General features: G+C 31.8%; 2 protein-coding genes across 10 annotated transcripts in view; both read left to right on the top strand.

The window, feature by feature from the left end:
- Positions 1–955: 955 nt before the first annotated feature.
- Positions 956–2,238, top strand: LOC124420323. Its single transcript, XM_046952739.1, has 2 exons — positions 956–1,826; positions 1,904–2,238. Exons 1-2 carry the CDS (start codon positions 1,359–1,361, stop codon positions 1,955–1,957), a joined length of 522 nt encoding a protein of 173 aa, XP_046808695.1. The 5' UTR covers positions 956–1,358; the 3' UTR covers positions 1,958–2,238.
- A 14,039-nt stretch (positions 2,239–16,277) lies between these two features.
- LOC111684889 overlaps positions 16,278–20,930 on the top strand; it is a 254,020-nt gene continuing 249,367 nt past the window's right edge. For 5 of the 9 annotated variants that reach the window (XR_006940941.1, XR_006940939.1, XR_006940940.1 and 2 more), the window contains exon 1: positions 16,278–16,639. The gene's annotated coding sequence lies outside the window, so the exon portion shown is untranslated. The remainder of the gene's footprint in view (positions 16,640–20,930) is intronic. The other 4 variants (XM_046951134.1, XM_046951132.1, XM_046951131.1 and 1 more) reach the window with 4 other exon arrangements.

Consider the following 20,930-nt stretch of genomic DNA (forward strand, 5'->3'; position numbering starts at 1 on the left):
CACTATAGTGGGCAGGGTTTATGCGTTTGTGCGGATATTTATAACACCCATAAATTGGTACAACACATTCTTTAAAGTATACCAATCGGCTCTGAGTCGATTTAGCTATGTCCGTCTATCTGTCTGCGTGTCCATGATGAAATTTGGTACATAATCTTTTTTTGGCCCAAGGTCAAAACCTATTGAAAAGTGTTTAGTCCTTAAAACTTGGATCTCAACTGCATAATGACTATATTTATTTCTTAAAGAAACTTTCAAGGAATGTCTGCAACAAAATTATATAAATTTTGCTTTCGAAAAAAAAAAAATTGAATGGTTTTATTCGAATGCCATCATAAAAAATTTCGAAACGTTTTATTCATTATAGAATAAAAGAATCCAAAAAGTAAAAAAAACTCGTACGATTGAATATTAATTCGTACGTATACGAATGTGAGAATTAGCCCTCAGTATATCGATAAAAACCACAACGGAGTTTTACACAATCCTTGATAATCTCCAAATTTCATAAAGATCGGGCCTCATTTGACCCTAGCTGCCATATAAAGTCCCCTTTAGAAAATTACTTGAATGTTCAAAATTAACTAGTAAACACAAATATCGCGATGAAATTCAGAACAAATAAATATTTTATAAATATATTCACAAAACATTATCGGGCTTGGTTCATATTTTCCCCTATCCTCCATATAAGGTCTCTTTCAGAAAATTAGATTTTCATCCATAAATTACCTAAATATATCGGAACAATGAATTATTATAAAGAATAAATCACATTTAATATTCATAACTGGCGTATGGTAACATATGGTCGGCCACGCCTCTGTATAAGCACGCAAGAAAAATTTTTAAATTTAAATTTTGGATAAAATTTTCAGAGGTGGTCTCGGATTTTTACTAATATCTTCGTTATTAATGGACCGATTTTAAATAGCTTTCTATTCGATCGTAATTCCGACAAAATTATTGAAAATTCGGATCTCGCAGATATCTGGGAGCTTCTGAAAATTAATTTCAACATACAGACAGACATCTCCCGGGGACATGTTTCCTCTAGTCGGCCGGAACTATAAATTGGTGTTTACAGTCTACTGCCTGGCATAGTCCATGCATAGATTGAAAAGAGGTCTAACCAGAGAACCACATAATCTAGTCCTACGGGTGGCCAATATTTCGGGATATGTTCGGTACTGTTTTGAGAATGTCCAAGTAATATTTCTACCGAAAAACACAACTTCTCTACTACAGCCCTTAGACCAGGGAATTATTTCAACATTTAAAACGCTTTATATTAAACGTGCATTTGCATATATTTTGAAGCAAATTTATAATAATACATGTGTTGAAGTAATGGAAGCATGGAAAAAATTTACAATATTAGATTGTTTAAAATATGTAGGATTATCATACACCGAAATAAAAAAACAACTCTTAAGGGATTCTGGAAAAAATTATGGATCGGAATATGTGATAATAATAATTGTGATGATCTTTTAGAACATGAACGAACACAAATAATTGATTTAGCCCGAACAATTGAAGGTGAAGGTTTTGTTGACTTTGTTAATGGAGATATTTTTGAACTAATGGTTGACAAAGAATTGGATGTAGATGAACTAGTTGGTACAGTTAATGAAACTGATGAAGAAAATAATGAGTCTGATGAAGATGATTCACAAAGCGTTGAAATGACATCACAAAATATTTCTGAAGGTCTTGAATTAGGCCGGAAATTAGGAAATCATTTTCTACAATATGATCCAAATGTTGAAAGAGCTCTTAAGTTCCAAAAATACATTTCTCAAGGCTTGACCCAATATCGGGAGGTAAATAAAGAATTGAACAAAAACTCCTCACAAATACTTATAACTAAATATATCTCAAAATCCCCACATCGAACCAGAAAACATTGAGGTATCGAGCGATGATCCGTCACCGAGCGATGAAATACAATTAGTTGTCGAAGAAAGTCATGACGAATAAATATGTGTAGGTACATATACTGAAATTGGTTGAATATAACTTTTTTTGCTTAACAGTTTATGTATTGATTTTTTGCTAATAACATTTATATATGTATATTTTTATTTTGTTTCTCTTATTTGTATTGCCTTTAATATTAAGTTTTATGAATTTCATAACTATTTTGGTTGTTAAATAAAATGAAATTATTTTCTTGTGTTTGCTTTGTTACGTTATTCCCATTAAAACAAATAAAATTATATTAAAAAATTTCTATATATACCAGTTTTTATAATTTTTTCGATTTACACGAATTTCCATACAATTTTTTTTGAATTCGTTTTACACGATTTTCTCAGGAACGTATCTATCGTGCAAAACGAGGGACAGGTGTAATGTTCAAAATTGGGGATATTCACAAAAATATAATTTTAGTTCTTTTCGAGGCCAATTTGTTACATTTTCTAACTTCGAAATAATGTTCGAATAAATTTTAAAGCTGTTAAAATAATCTCAAAATCGTGGAGATTCACAAAAATATAATTTCAGTTCCTTTTTCCTACTTTTTCCAATTTCAATCAAACAAATTTTGAAACGAATTCGCAGTACGAATAATTTGATTGTGTTCCATTCGACGAATTTACGCAATGAATTGTTGTCGATTAGTTCGTCGTGCTATTCGAAATTCGTCGTTCGTCCCAATTGTGCGTATACCATTAGTGGGGAGAATATTTGTACTATACCCACTTTAAAGTATACCAATCGGCCTAGAATCGTTTTTTGAGTCGATTTTGCTATGTCTGCCTGCTGGCTGGCTGACTGACTGTCCATGTAAACCTTGTGCGCAAGGTACGGGTCGCAATTTTCAAGATAATTGGAAGGACGAAGTCTACTGAAAAATTAATAAAATCGGTCCATTATTTCACATAGCCCCCATACAACAGAACCCCCCGAAAAGGGCTTCTGATAGGGTTGTCAGATTCCAAATCGCAAAAAGCTGGACATTGGGTTTTTAAAAGCTGGACATAAAAAATACTGAGAAAATGTTAATTTCTTTTTTGTGTAAATAATTTCGCAATGACACAAAAAAATGCAGGGGTTCTCATATACCAATTCCGTTTTGTTATAGTCCATAGAGTACGAATATATTTTTAGTTTTCCCCGATCACTTCGTCAACCTAGTTTTTAAGAGCAAAAGATGTGAAAGCGCCATTTTTGAAGTTTTAGATTTAAAAAATCATAAGTTTTTATTAAAATATCGACTGTTTTCAACATATCGTCATATGAAATCCAAAAGGCCATAAGTTCCAAATAAATCAAAATCAATTTTTTGATTGATTATAATGTGCTGTATTAAAATACATGTTCATTTTACACTCCTACAATCAAAATCAATGGCGCTAAATACTAAAAATCCATTAAAAATCATTGAAATTTTAAAATTCTTTTGAGTTTTTAACTTCGAAAAATAAAACAAAACATAAAAACAGACAGGTGTGATAGCAAAAATTATGAATCGTATGTAAAATAACAATTGTGACATACATTTGGAATAATGGTTACAAAAGTGACAGTACAAATACATGTCGTTTAGACAATTGTTCAGACAATGTTGTCTTGATATTAAACGTCATTTTAATGTAAAATGTGTGTAGAATTTTGCTTTTGTGCAATTAAAATTGATTTTTAACATAAGTTTTGTTGAAATTAGTGTTTATTTACAAAATTTGCATTTAATTTTAATCGTTTTTATTAAATATGGCATTATTTAAATAAAATTATTTAAATAAAATTATCAGCATTTTGTCACCCCTATGCATGATAATAAACAAGATACGGACAATTTTCTGCCGTTTTGTCAAGTAACGTGATAAATATTTGTCTAATATAGACATGGGGTCAGTGTTGGCTAACATGATTTCACAAAGATAACATAAGCATTATTGCCAAGTTATTGCAGTGTACTAAAAAATTTCTATTTTGCTGGACAAATTAACTTCTAGCTTGAAGCTGGACAAGCATCAAAAAAGCTGGACAATCCAGCCAAGTCCAACCAAGCTGGCAACACTAGCTTCTGCGCTCATAATCATGTTAAATATACCCGGGGGTAATTTTCGCTGTCGTGATCGAAATAAAATTCGAATCGAAATTAATTTCGATAGTATGAAATTTTCTCATGATGATGCTCGATACGAAACGAATCGATTCGTTGCTTCAGAGTTGTAAAAAACTTTCATAATATATTTTAAAATACTGAACGAAATGTTAACAAAACTCATTTGTTTCATTAAAATTCAAAAATTTAAAGCAAAATTTAAAAAAAAATAAATTAAAATATAAATATTGAGTATAATTGCAGAGAGGAGTTTTTATGCAAAATATAATATTCCAAGTGATATGTAAATACAAAATGGATGTTTGTTTAGTTATTTACTTTTATTTATTTGGCAGATATTGACTGCATTGATGGACCCATTTTGGATTATAGGCATCTTTTATTGGTGGGTCAAACATTTAATTTAGCAGCGATTTGTTCCCATCGTTGAACTGTAGTTTCAAATCAAAATTTAGGTGGAGAAAATTAAAAATCTGTATTTTCTGAATTTGGATAAATAAAGTGGTATTTAAATGGACGTTTAATGAGAGAATCGCAAATACCCTACACCACTATAGTGGGCAGGGTTTATGCGTTTGTGCGGATATTTATAACACCCATATATTGGTACAACACCTTCTTTAAAGTATACCAATCGGCTCTGAGTCGATTTAGCTATGTCCGTCCATCTGTCTGCGTGTCCATGATGAAATTTGGTACATAATCTTTTTTTGGCCCAAGGTCAAAACCTATTGAAAAGTGTTTAGTCCTTAAAACTTGGATCTCAACTGCATAATGACTATATTTATTTCTTAAAGAAACTTTCAAGGAATGTCTGCAACAAAATTATATAAATTTTGCTTTCGAAAAAAATTTGAAAGGTTTTATTCTAACGATTGCTCGTAAAATTGCTCGGTTACCATCATAAAAAATTTCGAAACGTTTTATTCATTATCGAATAAAAGAATCCAAAAAGTAAAAAAAACTCGTACGATTGAATATTAATTCGTACGTATACGAATGTGAGAATTAGCCCCCAGTATATCGATAAAAACCACAACGGAGTTTTACACAAGCCTTGATAACCTCCAAATTTCATAAAGATCGGGCCTCATTTGACCCTAGCTGCCATATAAAGTCCCCTTTAGAAAATTACTTGAATGTCCAAAATTAACTAGTAAACACAAATATCGCGATGAAATTCAGAACAAATAAATATTTTATAAATATATTCACAAAACATTATCGGGCTTGGTTCATATTTTCCCCTATCCTCCATATAAGGTCTCTTTCAGAAAATTAGATTTTCATCCATAAATTAGCTAAATATATCGGAACAATGAATTATTATAAAGAATAAATCACATTTAATATTCATAACTGGCGTAGGGTAGGTAGGGCACGCACGAAAAATTTTTAAATTTAAATTTTGGATAAAATTTTCAGAAGTGGTCTCGGATTTTTACTAATATCTTCGTTATTAATGGACCGATTTTAAATAGCGTTCTATTCGATCGTAATTCCGACAAAATTATTGAAAATTCGGATCTCGCAGATATCTGGGAGCTTCTGAAAATTAATTTCAACATACAGACAGACATCTCCCGGGGACATGTTTCCTCTAGTCGGCCGGAACTATAAATTGGTGTTTACAGTCTACTGCCTGGCATAGTCCATGCATAGATTGAAAAGTGGTCTAACCAGAGAACCACATAATCTAGTCCTACGGGTGGCCAATATTTCGGGATATGTTCGGTACTGTTGCCGAAGCATCAGACGCAATGGCCAGGGATTAGATAGCTCAAGTACTTGAGCAATGTGCTTGTACATGGACCGGCTCAATCTTGCGTGTAAGATACCTTCGTGGCAGTAGTGAGTTGTTTACTTTTTACTCACCCAGTGGTATCACCGTGGGATAGGGCAGCATGCCAGGTACTTACGTACCGACTGATAGACGGACATGGCTAAATGGATTCCGCTATCTATAAAGATACAGAATATATATACTTAGTAGGGTCGACAAATTATATTATAGAAAATACAAACGGAATGACAAACTTATATATACCCTTCTCACGAAGGTGAAGGGCACAGAACACTAAGAAGTGGAACGTTGTCATTCTTATAACATTCACCTTCGTGAGAAGGGTATTTATAAGTTTGTCATTCCGTTTGTAATTTCTATAATATAATTTTCCGACCCTATAAAATATATATATTTTGGATCCTTATAGATAGCGGAGTCGATTAAGCCATGTCCGTCTGTCTGTCTGTCCGTCTGTCTGTTGAAAACAATTTTCGGAAGACTCCAGATATCTTCGAGATCCAAATCTTCAATAATTCTGTCAGACATGCTTTCGAGAAGTTTCCTATTGAAAATCAGCAAAATCGGTCCATAAATAACTGAGATATGGGTAGAAATCTGAGACTACCTCTGAAAATTTACTTAACAAATTATAAGAAAAGCATAAAAACAACAACAAGGAGATAAAGCAGTAATATGTTGGTAATACAACTTATATTTTTTTGAGAGTGGTAATACAGTTTGACAGTGGTATTACAGTACAACGGTTAATATTTCTTTCTGCTATAGTTTATATTTGTTTGTGTGTATGTATGTGTGACATGAGTGCAGACATATAAAATAAATAAAAAAGGGTTTTTTAAAACATATTTGGTGAAGGGTATATAAGATTCGGCACATATAGAAATCTGACTTGTTTTACAACAATAACGTTACGCTCTTCTCACAGACAAGTTCTGTGTAACTACAACACAAACTTCAAAACTTTGTCGCGAAAATTCGTAGCTTATAGCACTTGAAAATATTTTTTATCACTTAACGTTAAATTTTATTATTTTTTTTGCACACTTTTAATATATAAATTTAAATGTAATAATTTTTTTCATCATTTTTAAATTCGATTTTTTGCAACTATGTTGGCTTGAGAATTTTACTAGTGAGAAGAGGTATATAAAATACAGCTAAAAAAATCATTGAATTCGTTTTGTGCGAAAGAGAGGGAAATAGCTTTTTGCTCGTGACGTCTCTGTATACCCTGTGATTTTAGCTCTCAAAATTCAGAAGAAACAGTGTTTGCACATTTTAGTAAATATATTTACTTCATTGTGAAATTTTGATTTTGAAATAAATTGTGTTAAATTAAAATTTGGGACCATATTCAAACCAATTTATCAAAAGTTTATAAGACAATTTTTCATACAAAGAAAGCTACATATATAACCAGATGAAGCATGTAAACGATATTACAATCAAAAACGCAAAGCGTCCAAAAAATCTGGTAGTGGCTGCGGCTTGGAGTTCCTGTCAGATGATTCACAGGATCCGCGGGAATTCTCCGCGGACTTTGAATTTCTGACTGAGACGTCGGAATTAAGATCGTTAATATAATTTTGTTGCATTCATACATATAAGTTTTTTGTATGATAGAAATTTGGTTTTCAGAACTTGTTGCTCACAGCTGTTTGATACAACAGATTTGGAGTCAACAAAAGATTCTGTTAACGAATTTGAGATGCTACCTACTACGTTATCGGAGTCGAAAAAATGTACTTATTCATATGTCAGTGAACATATACATATAAGAGTTGCAGTGAACATTATTTAGCTTAATTTAAAGGAGTGCTGGTTTGATTATTATATGCATGCCTTTGGAACGCACAATCGCTTTAAAGTTTCCTTATGCTCTTGTTTGAAGAAAAAATGTGTTTTCTAGGTTTTAAAATTTGTTTCATAATTTAGTGTTTCTTATTAACATAAACAAAAGTCTATAAATCGACTTTCGAATAATCGAACAATCGATTTTTTGTTGACAAGTCGAAGTCGACTATTTAGTTCCAAAAATGTCGATAACTGGACTATCGTCTGTGAAAAAGTCGACTTTGGTAATAAAAGTCGATAAAAGTCGGAAAAAGTCGAAAATTCGAAAATAGTCAAAAATAGTCGAAAATAGTTGGAAAAAGTCAAAAATAGTCAAACAGTCGAAAATCGTCGACAAGTTTAAAATGGTCGAAAAGTCGAATATAGTCGAAAAGTCTGTTATTGTCAAAAAGTCGAAAAAAGTAGGAAGGAAAAGACAGATTTCCGTTTTTGCCGGGTTAACATTGAGACTTCTCGGTTGAGCCCAGCTCAAGGCCGTATTCAGTGCCACCTCAGCTCTTCTACACAAGTAATTTGGACCCTTTCCCTTTAAAAGTATTACGTCATTACATCATTTGCATAGCAGACAGGTCTAAGTCCTTTCTCGGTTAGGGTTCTTAGGAGGCTATTAATCGTGGTAACCCAGAGTAAAGGTAACAAAATGCCACCCTGTGGTATACCGCGAAATACCTTTTTCCTTATAGTTATATCGTACATCTCCAAGTTTACTACGATGCTCATCCCAATATACTGTGGTCTTTTTACGCCGTGCCCGGTTAAATAGTTTGAGAAGAGGTTCCGGATCTCCCCGGTTTTCTCCTGGGCAGATCTCCGTTCTCTCAGAGGGCAGCTGTCCTCGAACGATTCAACCAAGGCACTTGTGAGCATTTCTACTTTGGCGTCTATGTCCTCTTTATTTCGACATTGAAAAGTGTTCTGATATAAACGGTTCTTTAGTAAGGAACCGAACATTGTCCAATTAGTTTTAGACTTATTCCGAAACTTTATCGGCTTTGGTGGTGGCCGTAGTATTTTACATCTTATGTACCGATGGTCAGAAAAGGAGTGCTCGTCCGAAACTCTCCAATCCTGAATTTCGTTTATAAGCTCTTCTGAACATATAGTTATATCTAATACTTCTCTGTTTCTATTGACGAAGGTAGCTTTATTACCTAAGTTAGATGTGATCAAGTCTTTATTAAGGAAATCCATAAGGGCTTGTCCCCTGCGATTGGTGTTTGTACCACATGTTCTCGGTCGAGACCCTGTATCAGTGTAGAAAATTTTAGCCATCAGAGCGTTGGTAGCTGTCTCGCTTAATTGAGGTTTATTTGGATAACCTCAATTATTGTCATCCATTTAAACTGTCTTCCAGCGAGCTAGTGATCACATCCCCGCTCGTTGGATTTGACTCCTCCGGGTAACCTGAAGTGGCTATTGATGCAGAGGGTACCATTGATGGCACTGCGGTGTCCTTATCAGGCATAGGAAGAGCAGTCTTTTTAATCGACACTTTCCCAATTTTGGACAGCACTGCTGTTCTGTCTTCTGGTGAGAGATTTCCTCCTCGCTTTTAGGATTTGAATCTTCAAAATTAACAGTACTTGCTAATGATGCTTTGGGTACCATCTTAGGTGTTTTGGTGTCCTTATCGGGGCCGGTTTTGACATCCCTTTCAATCTACACCTCCCCAATTTTGGAAAGTGCAGCTGCACCTTCTTTTGGCGAGTTAGTGGTATCTTTCTCGCTTTTAGGATTTGACACCTTAACGTTATCAGTACTTGCTACTGATATTGTGGTCTTAGGTATTTTAGTGTCCTTTTCGAGGCTTGTTGTAACAGCGGCACCTTCCCAATTTTGGATATCACAGCTTTAGAGGAGAGGAGCCCTATCTTTATGCTTAGCAAGATTTCTGGTCGATACCTATTACAAATAAAGTTCCTTCAGGTTCTTCCTTCCTGTAAAAGACGTCCCATTTTCCACGGCCTGCTCAGCATTTTGACCACCAAGAATTTCCAGTATACGTTCATTAGCCAGTTTACTGCCCCATCCTTTTATGTAGACAGTGGACCTTAAGAGCACCGGAAGCTCAATCTTCTTTGCCAGTCCCAGCTTAGCGCCGTCCCAGGAAGGAAGGATACTTTCCACCAAGTTCTTTAGGGTGCTCACACATTGGTGAGATGCCAACCTCATCAACATCACGCCCATTCTGAACTCGCAGCTCACGCTCTCTATTGGTTGTTGGCCCTTTGAAGCGATTGCGTGGTCCACTATCTTATTGTTCACCAGATCTTCTACCTTACTCTGTTGGTCTATTGGAATTTTGCCTGTCGGATTACCGGCATTGTAAAATGCATAACAGAGATCGTCCCGGTGTCTTTGGCGTAAGATGGCGGCTCTTTTCCTTTACCTTCGAGGTTGATTTCGCCAACGTGGTCATCTTCGGGATATATATCTTGGCGTTGTCACCCTTACTCTCAGGACTCTGACTTGAGGTTCCTTTGAGGGAAGTATGGCTTGGCTTCGACTGTGTATTAGAAGACGGGGAGCTCTTTTTCTTCTTAGGCTTATTCTCAGTTGTCAACTCTTCGGGAGACCTGATCATCTTTGCCTCAGATCTTGTGAGAGAGTCCGATTTTTCCTTAGGAGTGTCGTTGGATTGACTAACTATGATTTCCTGAAGCAACTTTTTCAGCTTCCTCCTCTGTGCTCCAGATAGTCTTTTCTTAGTAATAGGTAGTTTAGCTATGCTATCACTCACCTGTTTCACCATTTGCCCTACTTCATCCTTTTTGGTATTTGCTATAATGGTGTTGTTATTATCTTCTGAGGATTCAGAGTCGGAACCCTCACCTATATTTAAAGGCTGAGGTAGCTTAGAGCTCTCTCCAAGTACATTCTTCTCTTTCACCCCTATGTTTTTGCTAATGGCATGTTGTACACTTGACGCATTGTCCGCCACGGAGGCCAAGGTACCCACCTCCGTAGTAGTATTTTGCTCACGATTGCAGGATGACGACGACACGTGTCTCGCGAGTGGATCAACACTTGCCGCCGGTACTGGGTTATTTAGGCCCTGCACCGTAACTTTCATCTTTTTATCTTTATTTCCCATGTTGTTTTTTCCAGTTTTTGGTCCGCGGGGAATATAATATTCACAGGTGCTGGACAATCTGCCCTCCCTCAGCTTGATTCAAACTAAAACTGGGGGAGGACAGATGGTCCATAACCACCCCCTATCCGCCACCCGGGGATGCGCTTGGTAGGAAAAACCGGAAAACTCCCCCGATTTCAGCTAAAAATCTAAAGTGTTTTGATTTTCATCAAATCAGTGCGTGTGAGTTTTTTTCACTAACACATTTAAAAAAATCTTGTGTGTGTGAATTTGTTTAATCATTGCCATCACCCTTTATCTTTTTCAACACAAGTTTCGCACTATTTTTTATACTATGTTCACATATCCACGTTATTAACGTGTTTTTGGAAAAACTAAATGAGTTTAAACCAGTGTTGCCCATATACATACTGCTACACATTTATTTGTATTGGTAAAGCAGCAGAGAACAAAATGTAACCCAAAATAAAACTACTAATAATATGACTGCAAACTAAAATCTATATTCTTACTGTCAAATTGATATTATGACAGACAGCGTACATTAAAGTTCATATATAAAAAAAACTATCAGCTGTGCTCTCTCATTCACCTACATAAATCCGGCATTCTCAAAATTTTGTTGTTGTATTTCTGTGTGGATTTTTAAAAAGTTGCGTACAGATCTTACTTCGACAAATGCTGATCAGCAACTGAGTTGATTTTGTTTTGCAAGTTGAGAGATAATTAACTAACACATGCTCAAATAAGAAATACACAAGTATGCATAAGCATATAGAATACGAAATATTCATGCTAACCCTTTTGTTTCTGCACATTTACAGAAACGAACGAAAAATTATAGAATGTTTTTGAACTTGAAAAATATATGGAAAAACGAGTCGAATTTGAAGTGCTTTTTGAAAGAACATGATGTGTTTCAAAAAACACGATGGCGTGAACTTAGTATTAGCTGTAGTCTATATATCTCTTCATGCACAAGTTTTACAAAAGCTACACAACATCTGATTTTAGACTTTTTAAACGTCAAAGGTGATACCTCTATATACTTTGTGGCTGTAGTCAGCTAATTGGAAACGCTCTCTTTATATTGCTGCTTGACGTAATTTGTATAAAATTATGAAAATATTATGTTAGATATTCAGTTCCTTTGGAGATTCGTCTTATCTTCCGGTTTGGGGTGGGCTGATGTTTTTCTGGAAAATTGTTGACGTGGAGCGTTAGTATCAGTTTAATATTTCTTAATATGTTATAAATAAATTAAAATCATTTATTTTTTGACAATAGGGCGTTCTCCTATATTCTTGTTCAAACATATGAACATTCGAGTTACAAATAAATATTTATCGCTTAGTTTTTTATGATAACATTTAGTAGTGATAAGAATGCTAGTACTAAGATGCACATTAATTCTCTCATTAATGTAACGCTTAGACATTATGAAATATAATTAGAAATAGAGCATATTCTTATCACTAGCGTACTTGAAATCCCACCCTTTAATGAGAATATGAAATTGATAAGATTGAATGCATAAAAAGAGTGCATGAGGTCTTATCTTAGTTCTAAGCTAGTTTTAAGATTTTGTCTAATAGTTCTTAAGTTTTTAGTTTTATAAATAAATTGAGTGTTGTTCAAGATTCGTACGAGTGTTTTACAACCACTCGCGGTCTTTTAACATTCAGCGGTAAATTTTGTATTTTTATTTTTATAAATTTTTTACAATTTTTTTATGATTTACAAGTTTTATGGAATACAAAAATCGATCTGCCTAGGGCAGGAGTATTTCTTTATCCTGTTTTCATTATTTGTCCTAAAAATAATGATGTATAATTTCTTATACATTACATTAAAAATGATAATAATTAGGAAAATACAATAACATTTTTTATAAAAATTAGATTTGACTTAAAATTTTGTTATTAAAGTATGGCCGTTTCCAATCAACTGTCGCAATTTCTTTGATTTAACTTTTGGTGATTTTCGCCAAATTTAAATTTTGAAAAGGAAATGTTCCACAACAAAATGCATTCCATATTAATTAGGAATTGTGGTAGTTGTAAGCGTTTAAATTTGTTACTAATAGAAACAAAAGTCACACGTATGTATGCTTGAACTAAAAAAACAAACATACAAAGTAAGAAAAAAATTTTAACAAAAGAGCTTATCGATAAAAGAGAGGAGAGTGTATTACATATCTGATGGTGTTTTGTTTCTGTATTTTACAGTTATAGTTTTTTCTTACAATTCACTGGTGTAGGGTATCATATGGTCGGTTAGATCCGACTATAGAATCTTACTTGTTCGTTTTGACATTATATTTGTTTGATTTGTCTACGACACAAGTATAACACGTATATTACATTTTACAACCATCTACTTATATAAGGTAATATTATGGTATAAATAAAATGGGATTTTTGTCTCTTAGTTTTATTTTACAATAAAATCTTGTGTATCTTGTTGGAACTGAACAACATTCGACAAATAAAAATTAAATATCAATACGTATGAGAAATATACTAAAAAAACAATATAGAGCATTTTGAGAGGATAAAATATATATTTTTTTATATACTTACCTATAAAAGCATTTTTCCCGATTTTTTAGATAAGCCTCAAAAATTGTCTTTCCCAAAATTGACCTATGGGTCCTTTTTTGTATATCATGTAACATATCATTAGAAAGATTTTTGAAATTAAATTATATATAAAGGTCCAAATAAATACAGTGTCTCTCATAAGTATTCGAATTTAGGTATAATATGAAAAGAAACCAAATTTAATAACATATTTTGTATGCTAAATTAATAAATTAATTTGTTAAATTCTTTAGACAGTCCTTAGCTTTAATATCACGCTTTTTAAAACTTAAAAAATTCACATTTACTTAAATTAATTTAGCTTTATTTAAAAAAAGTCAATAAAATTACCTCACAAAAGTATACGAATTTTTTCTATATTTAATATTTGACTATATATATTTTTGGACCATTTGGTCCACAATTTTGGGGTATTTGTACCATTTTTTATGTAATATCATTAAAATGGCGGTTTTTTGCAATATTTGTATTTTTTCTCCTTTTTCCCAGAGATAAAACCAAAATTTGTTATTGGAATTTAATATACCCCTTGGGGTATCTAAAAATAATAATTTTTATTACAAGAATCTGTATTTAAACGATCCAAGATATTTTATTGGAATCATTCTTCTATCGCTAATTCAATTTATTGGAACTCAAGTCCATTTTTATAATACTAGGGTCACAATTTTTGGGGGAAACTTGTCTTTTATATATTTAGATATCAGCTGTTATACATTTTAAGTTTTCAATATATTGTGGAAGTTTATAACACCAAAGCATGCCTCGAAGAAACGCCATTCAATATAGTGGAATCATTATTTTTATAACCAATGGCCTCTAGGCTGAATGTCACCATATCATTATGGTCTAACTCAAAAATATATCAATATTATTAAGTATTATCTACTATGATCAAAATAAGCCCAAAATTTTTTACATACAGTGTTGTTGTAATGGGCAACATAATCGTGAAAACTAAAATCTACTGTATAGGATGACGTTTTGTTAAGGCATGTTTTGTAGTTGTACACCGTTACGATGTCTTGAAAATTTAAAATATATTAATGCTAATATCTACAATTATATATACTAGCCAACTTAGTTTGGAAAATATCGATCCTAGTGGTACGAAAAGGGACTTAAGATCCAGATAATTCAATTAGAAACAGAAGAACGATACCAAAAATATATCATGGAATGCTTAAAAATAAATCCTTATAACAAAGATTATTATTTTTAGATACCTGAAGGAATCTATTAAATCCCAATATTAAATTTTGGTTTTATCTCTTGAAAAAGATAAAAAATTGTCAAATATGGTCAAAAATCGTAATTTTAATGATATTGTGTGGAAAGATGGTACAAATGTCCCAAAATTGTGGACCAAATGGTCCAAAAATATATCCTTTCGGTTGATAGTTACCCCTTAAAACAATTTTTAGTAAAAAAACATTCGATTCTAATTTTTGTGTTTCGTATAATATAGTCAAATTTGAAATACAGAAAAAAATCGTATACTTTTGTGAGGTAATTTTATGGACTATTTTTAAATAAAGCTAAATTAATTTAAGTAAATGTGAATTTTTAATGTTTTAAAAAGCGTGATATCAAAGCTAAGGACTGTCTAGAGAATTTAACAAATTAATTTATTCATTTAGCATACAAAATATGTTATTAAGTTTAGTTTCTTTTTATATTATACCTAAATTCGAATACTTATGAGAGACACTGTATATAGTTTTCTAAATATTGCCATTAATATTTTTAACTTAAAAGGCCCGCAAGTAGGCCCTCAAGTATGCGTGGCCAACAAAAAATGTTTACGTCATTTCACTCGCAATCGAACTCTCTATGAGTGGTGAAATATTCGACGTGGTTTGAAAAATGTCAATAAAACCAACTTAAGCCGAAATATTTTGTGACATTTTTTATTTATTAAAATCTTATTCACAATTGATGTGTAACGCTTAAGCGTTGTATGTCATTAACAGGGAAACCGAAAATATGCTCTAAAAAAAGTGTTTTAAGCGCTTTAAATATGCAGTAAAAAACTCAAAATATGCTCTTAAAATTTAAAATATATGCTCCAAAAATAAAATTTTTTATTATTTTTTAACATTGAAAAGCTCAAAAAGACTGAAATTGTAATGAAATAAGAAATGTTTAATGTCATATTCTATATCCTACAACATTTTTTTATAAATGTTTCATCTCATAGTTTGAAGAACTAGTATAATAGAATTCCGTTTTACGTTCCAATAAATAACATGAAACCATTTGGTCCCCAAAAACATATTTCAAACGACAAAGTTTGACACATTTCTTCCAATTGTATTCATAGCTTTTAAACTGAAATTTTAATTGGTGTTGTCATAAATTCTAATAATTAGTTTTTTAAACTATAAAAATGGATTGGTCTCATGAAATCAAATCAAATCGGTTTTATGTCCGATTTAAAATATAATGCTTTATTGAATAAAAAACTATAACATAATGATTTTTTTTCAAAATTGTAAAATAGGCTAAAAAATTAAAAAAAAATAAAAAAATAGAATTTTATTTTTTTTAAATAAAGTTTTAAAAAGAAAATTAAAAATGAATAAAAACGAAAAAAGCGAAAACATCAAAATATGCACTAAAAGAGTAAAATATGCTCTTAAAACTCGAAAACATGCCTTAAATATGCTAAAAAGTCAAATCATGCAAAATTATGCTCTTATGGGTAAAATATGCAAAAATATGCTCTAACAAATCGATGCCAAAATTCTCAAATTGGTCTGAAACGTGTAAATATCTTATCCATGAGTCCATACGACGCACCACAAAAAACATGCATTTGCATATTTTGGTTTCCCTGGTCATTAAATGTTTACAAACTTTTTAAATAAAACAAAAACAAATCAATACTACGATACAGCTGTATAACACCGAAATTGAACATATGTGTCCCAAAGATAATTAATATAGTTATATGTGTCCTTTATGAAAGCCACACAAGGAACATAGTAAATAAACTATGAACTTTTTGAACCTGCCTGTGAAATGTTTATATAAAAGCTAAATTTATATTTTTGTTATGCATTAGAAATATCAAATGTGTATAAAATTTTCTAATAAATGTTTCAGTTTGTTTAGTGATATTTCAATCTAGTGTTTAAAAATATACATTTGATTAGATATAACGAATGTTATAAGACTTTTATTCATGTGAGTTTTATTTGGTAAGTGAAAATTCTGTTAAAATTTTTGTATAAGTATGGCATACTCTTACATGGACTGAAAGTCTTGTATATGTACGTTCCTATAAACATTGTGAGTAATCGTCTCTTACTATATATAGTATGTGTATACATGAAGAAAAATGTAAAGGAGTCTGGAAGACAAATAGTAATATAACATATTGGCCCAAGGGTTAAGCCTATTATATTCTTCAGTATTTAGTTAGAGCGCAAGGAAATTTCACCCTCAAATATGGTTTAAACGTAAATTTTCAATTATGTAGTAATTTAAAAAAAATTAGCAAAATTCCTTAAGTTTTAAGCTTTTACAATATTAATATTTCAGCTCTGGCTGAAAAATCAATACCTACATTTTGCGGCTCTGTTGTTGATTTAAAAAAGTCAAGTTATAATGATATATTCGGTTATGTCCAATTTCAAATATAAGATAGAGTTTTACTAACACGTATAATATTTATAGAAATTTATATTTTATACACTTTCAAAGTTCAAATAAAAACATATTGACTAGTCCGTCTATTAAAATGCATAATATATTTTGTTTTGCTTATCATTAATAGAATTAATTTAAGATTTTGTATGAAAATAAAGCAAAACAAGTATGAATGTATGAATATTATATTTAATTATATTTTTACCTTAATTCCGGAATATTATTACTTATAGTTAAAAAATTGAGATTTTTCTACAAGAGGGCTCAAATGAGAGTAAGGGTAAAAATGGACGTACCCTTACAATTTTTTGAAAATTAATTTACATAGGTCTTCATCAAAGTTATTTGTGTAAAATTTCATTGTGTTGTTAGTGTTTATAAGTGAATTTTGTCCTTAAAGTCATTTTCTTAGGGGGTGTGTATGGGGACTAGTGTTGAATGAGGACTGATCATTACAAAAATCTCGGCAGTGTCATTTAAACTTCTATGGAATGAAGATTTGTCTACTCAGAAAGTGAATCTGAGGCGATTGGTATACTTTAAGGTCTATGAACAACATTTTTTGGTGTTCCAAACATGTTACATGTTAATGCCCTTCTGACAATAGTGGTTAAAGTACAATATGGCTTAAAAATTTTATGAGACGAAGAAGATTTGCAGTTTTTAAAGGCATTTATTTAACTTACATGAGGCGATTGGTATACTTTAAGGTGTACGACCAATATTTTTTGGTTTTACAAACATGTTAATACCCTCCTCACAATAATACAAAATTTTACTATTGTGAGGAGGTTTGCAGTTTTTAAAGGCTTTTATTTAACTTATTTTATTAGATGTACCTGGGTTTTCGACCAGTTCCCGTAGCCATATTTGACTGAAACTTAGTACACATAAAGACACCTGAAGACAATGCAATGTTATATTAAAAAAGAATTAAAAAAATAAATTAAATAATTTTTAAATATATATGTAAACCCTATAGTATTTGAATTAAAATGTTGATAATTAATTAAAATTTTAAACAAATTAAAAAAAATTATATTTGTTTGAAGAAATTTTATTTGTTAAAAATAAAATCCACTTGGAGCATATACGATACGTCAGTAACTTAGTATTAACTTGATTACTTCTGATATGATTTTGGTGTTTGATATCTTATTTTAAAATGTGGGTAATTCCACAGATATTTCGACCACTTCAAATTTTTATACGTTTCGATTTAGTTATAAATTTCTTCGATTACTCTTTTTTGACATTTCATTAAAATTGCCTGAAGTCCTTGTGCAAGGACTATATAGTGGAAAATGTCCTTTATTCTTGAATATCTTAAAAAAAGATATTTTATTTTTCTTAATTTGTTATGACAAATAAAGAAACTTATTGTTATTGCTATGTAAAAGTTTTAGATTGGGATCTCAATGGGTCTAGAAGTTATAGGAATTTTTATATAGCTACATTTACAATTTCCATAGGAAATGAGTGCTTTTTATACATTTTAACATACTTATAGTCTAGTATATTAAGGTTTTAATGCCGAATAAAGTTAAAATTACCACAGACCATCAAATTAATGTTATAAATATGATGGTGAATAATATCTGAAATCATGTCACATATAATTAAAATATTGGAGGTTATAGGTCAAAACAATAATTTTTTTTAAATATCTCCCTCCTTCCGAATTTGTAGTCATTACAAAATTTTTATAGAATCAAATTTACGGCATTTTTGTTTCAGACATTTTTTTCCTATGTACTATGTGTACTATTGGCTGCTCATAAAGTTATCACAATTACGTTAGTAGTTCAAAATATATTGAGGTTAGAAAACCATATCTTAAATGAACGAAAAATTGCTATAACTCCAAAACTGCTGATAATAGAAAAAAATTGTGTGAAACAAAAATGCCGTAAATTTCATTCTCTACAAATTTTGTAATGGCTAGATATTTAAAAAAAGTGATTATTTTGACCTATGACCTCCAATATTTCAGTTATATATGACATGATTTCAGATTTTATTCACCATCATATTTATAACATTAATCTGAAGGTCTGTGGTAATTTTTACTTAGTTTCCTATGAAAATTGTAAATGTAACTAAATAAAAACACCTATAACTTCCAAACGCATTGAGATGCCATTCTAAAACTTTTAAGTAGCAATAATAATAAGTTTTTCTATTTGTCATAAAAAAATTAAGAAAAATAAAATATCCTTTTTAAAGATATTCAAGGATGAAGGACATTTTCAACTATATAGTCCTTGCGCCAGGACATCATACAATTAATGAAATGCCAAAATCGAGTAATTGATGACCTGTCGAACGAAACATTATTTGTTAAAATCGGATAACCAGTTCCAAAGTTATTCTGTCATCAACATTTCTAATTTTGAACAAAAATACCCAAGATTTGAGGGGAGGGGACAAAAATTTAAAACAGCATTTTTTGGTCGATTTATTTTGGAATTACCTTTGTTTATTTTAATATAACAAAAGTCTTTATTCTATTTCAAAGTAAATTAATATTAAAGTTAAAAATAATGCTTGTTATCTTATGCAAGGATAAGGATAAGACAAAAAGAGAACAGAGTAAAATAAGTTAACGATATTCACATTCACGATATTCATATGATGATTAGTTTCGAGTGGGGTTGCAACGGCCTTACAATTTTACATCCCATACTCCTGGAGTAAATCTTTTATGTATTGCGACTGGCAAATAGAAATTATGCAAGTTTTATTGACTCGCTCGATTTCAATTCCGAAAATGCTTTACAGCTAAGACTTTGTTTTTATTCTTACATATAATTATAAGATCACCGACGTAAACAGTTACCACCAATTCATTTTCCATCGTGGCCTTATAAAGACCATGAGAACAAAGTCCAGTTTTTCGTACCACTCCTTTCCGGACTGATTTAGTCCGTATATCGCCTTATGCAGCTTCAAAACCTTGTCAGGATAATTAGAGTCAACAAAACCCTTTGGTTGACGAATATAAAGGTCATGATGTATATCACTATTAAAGTAAGCCGAACTTATGTGAACTTGGTGCAAATACATCTTCCATTCAACAGCTAGCGCCATATCCAAGCGTATGGTTGAATATCTCGCAATAGGTGAGAGAGTGTCCTCCTAATCAATGCCAAATCTATCTATAACCTTTAATTACAAGACAAGCCTTAAAACGTTCTATGCATCCCTTCTCGTCTTTTTTAAGGGCAAATACCCATTTTGAATCAAGGATAGGCTCTCCAAAGACGACATTTTCGTCTGCATTGCCTCACACCAATTGTTCCGATTATGGCTACTCAAAGCTTCTTCAACTGTCGTGAGAACGCTTTCCCGTATCATGCTATTCAACTTCTCTTTACGTGGTCTTCCCCGCTTACCCGTGCTTACAGTTTTTGGTTTGCTGCGGGTGTTCAGCTTCAACAAGATTCCCAAGATTTTATATAAAAATAAAACAAATGTGTATTTTAAATTTAATAGAGATGAATATCCCTAACAAAACGGACTGATTCTGTCTAGTATGAAATACTTGTGGATTAGAAGTAACATTATTGGACGTATGCGATTGTCGAGTGTGAGAGTTAGTGGGTCGTAGAACCTCACTGGAATTCTGTTCAGTAGAAACAGTAGGTCCTTCAACTATAGAATTATCTGAATGCTGCAGATGAAGCATAGAATGATGTCGATTATTGCAAATAAAACAGTTATTGTTGATTGTACAACTTCTGACTTTATGTGTCCTCGAAAGGCAATTAGTACAGCAGTTATAATCATTCACAGTAGAAATTCGGTCAGATACTGAAATATTTTTAAATCGACGACAAT

The sequence above is a fragment of the Lucilia cuprina genome, chromosome 5 (genome assembly GCF_022045245.1).
Source record: "Lucilia cuprina isolate Lc7/37 chromosome 5, ASM2204524v1, whole genome shotgun sequence".
Taxonomy (NCBI): Eukaryota; Metazoa; Arthropoda; class Insecta; order Diptera; family Calliphoridae; genus Lucilia; species Lucilia cuprina.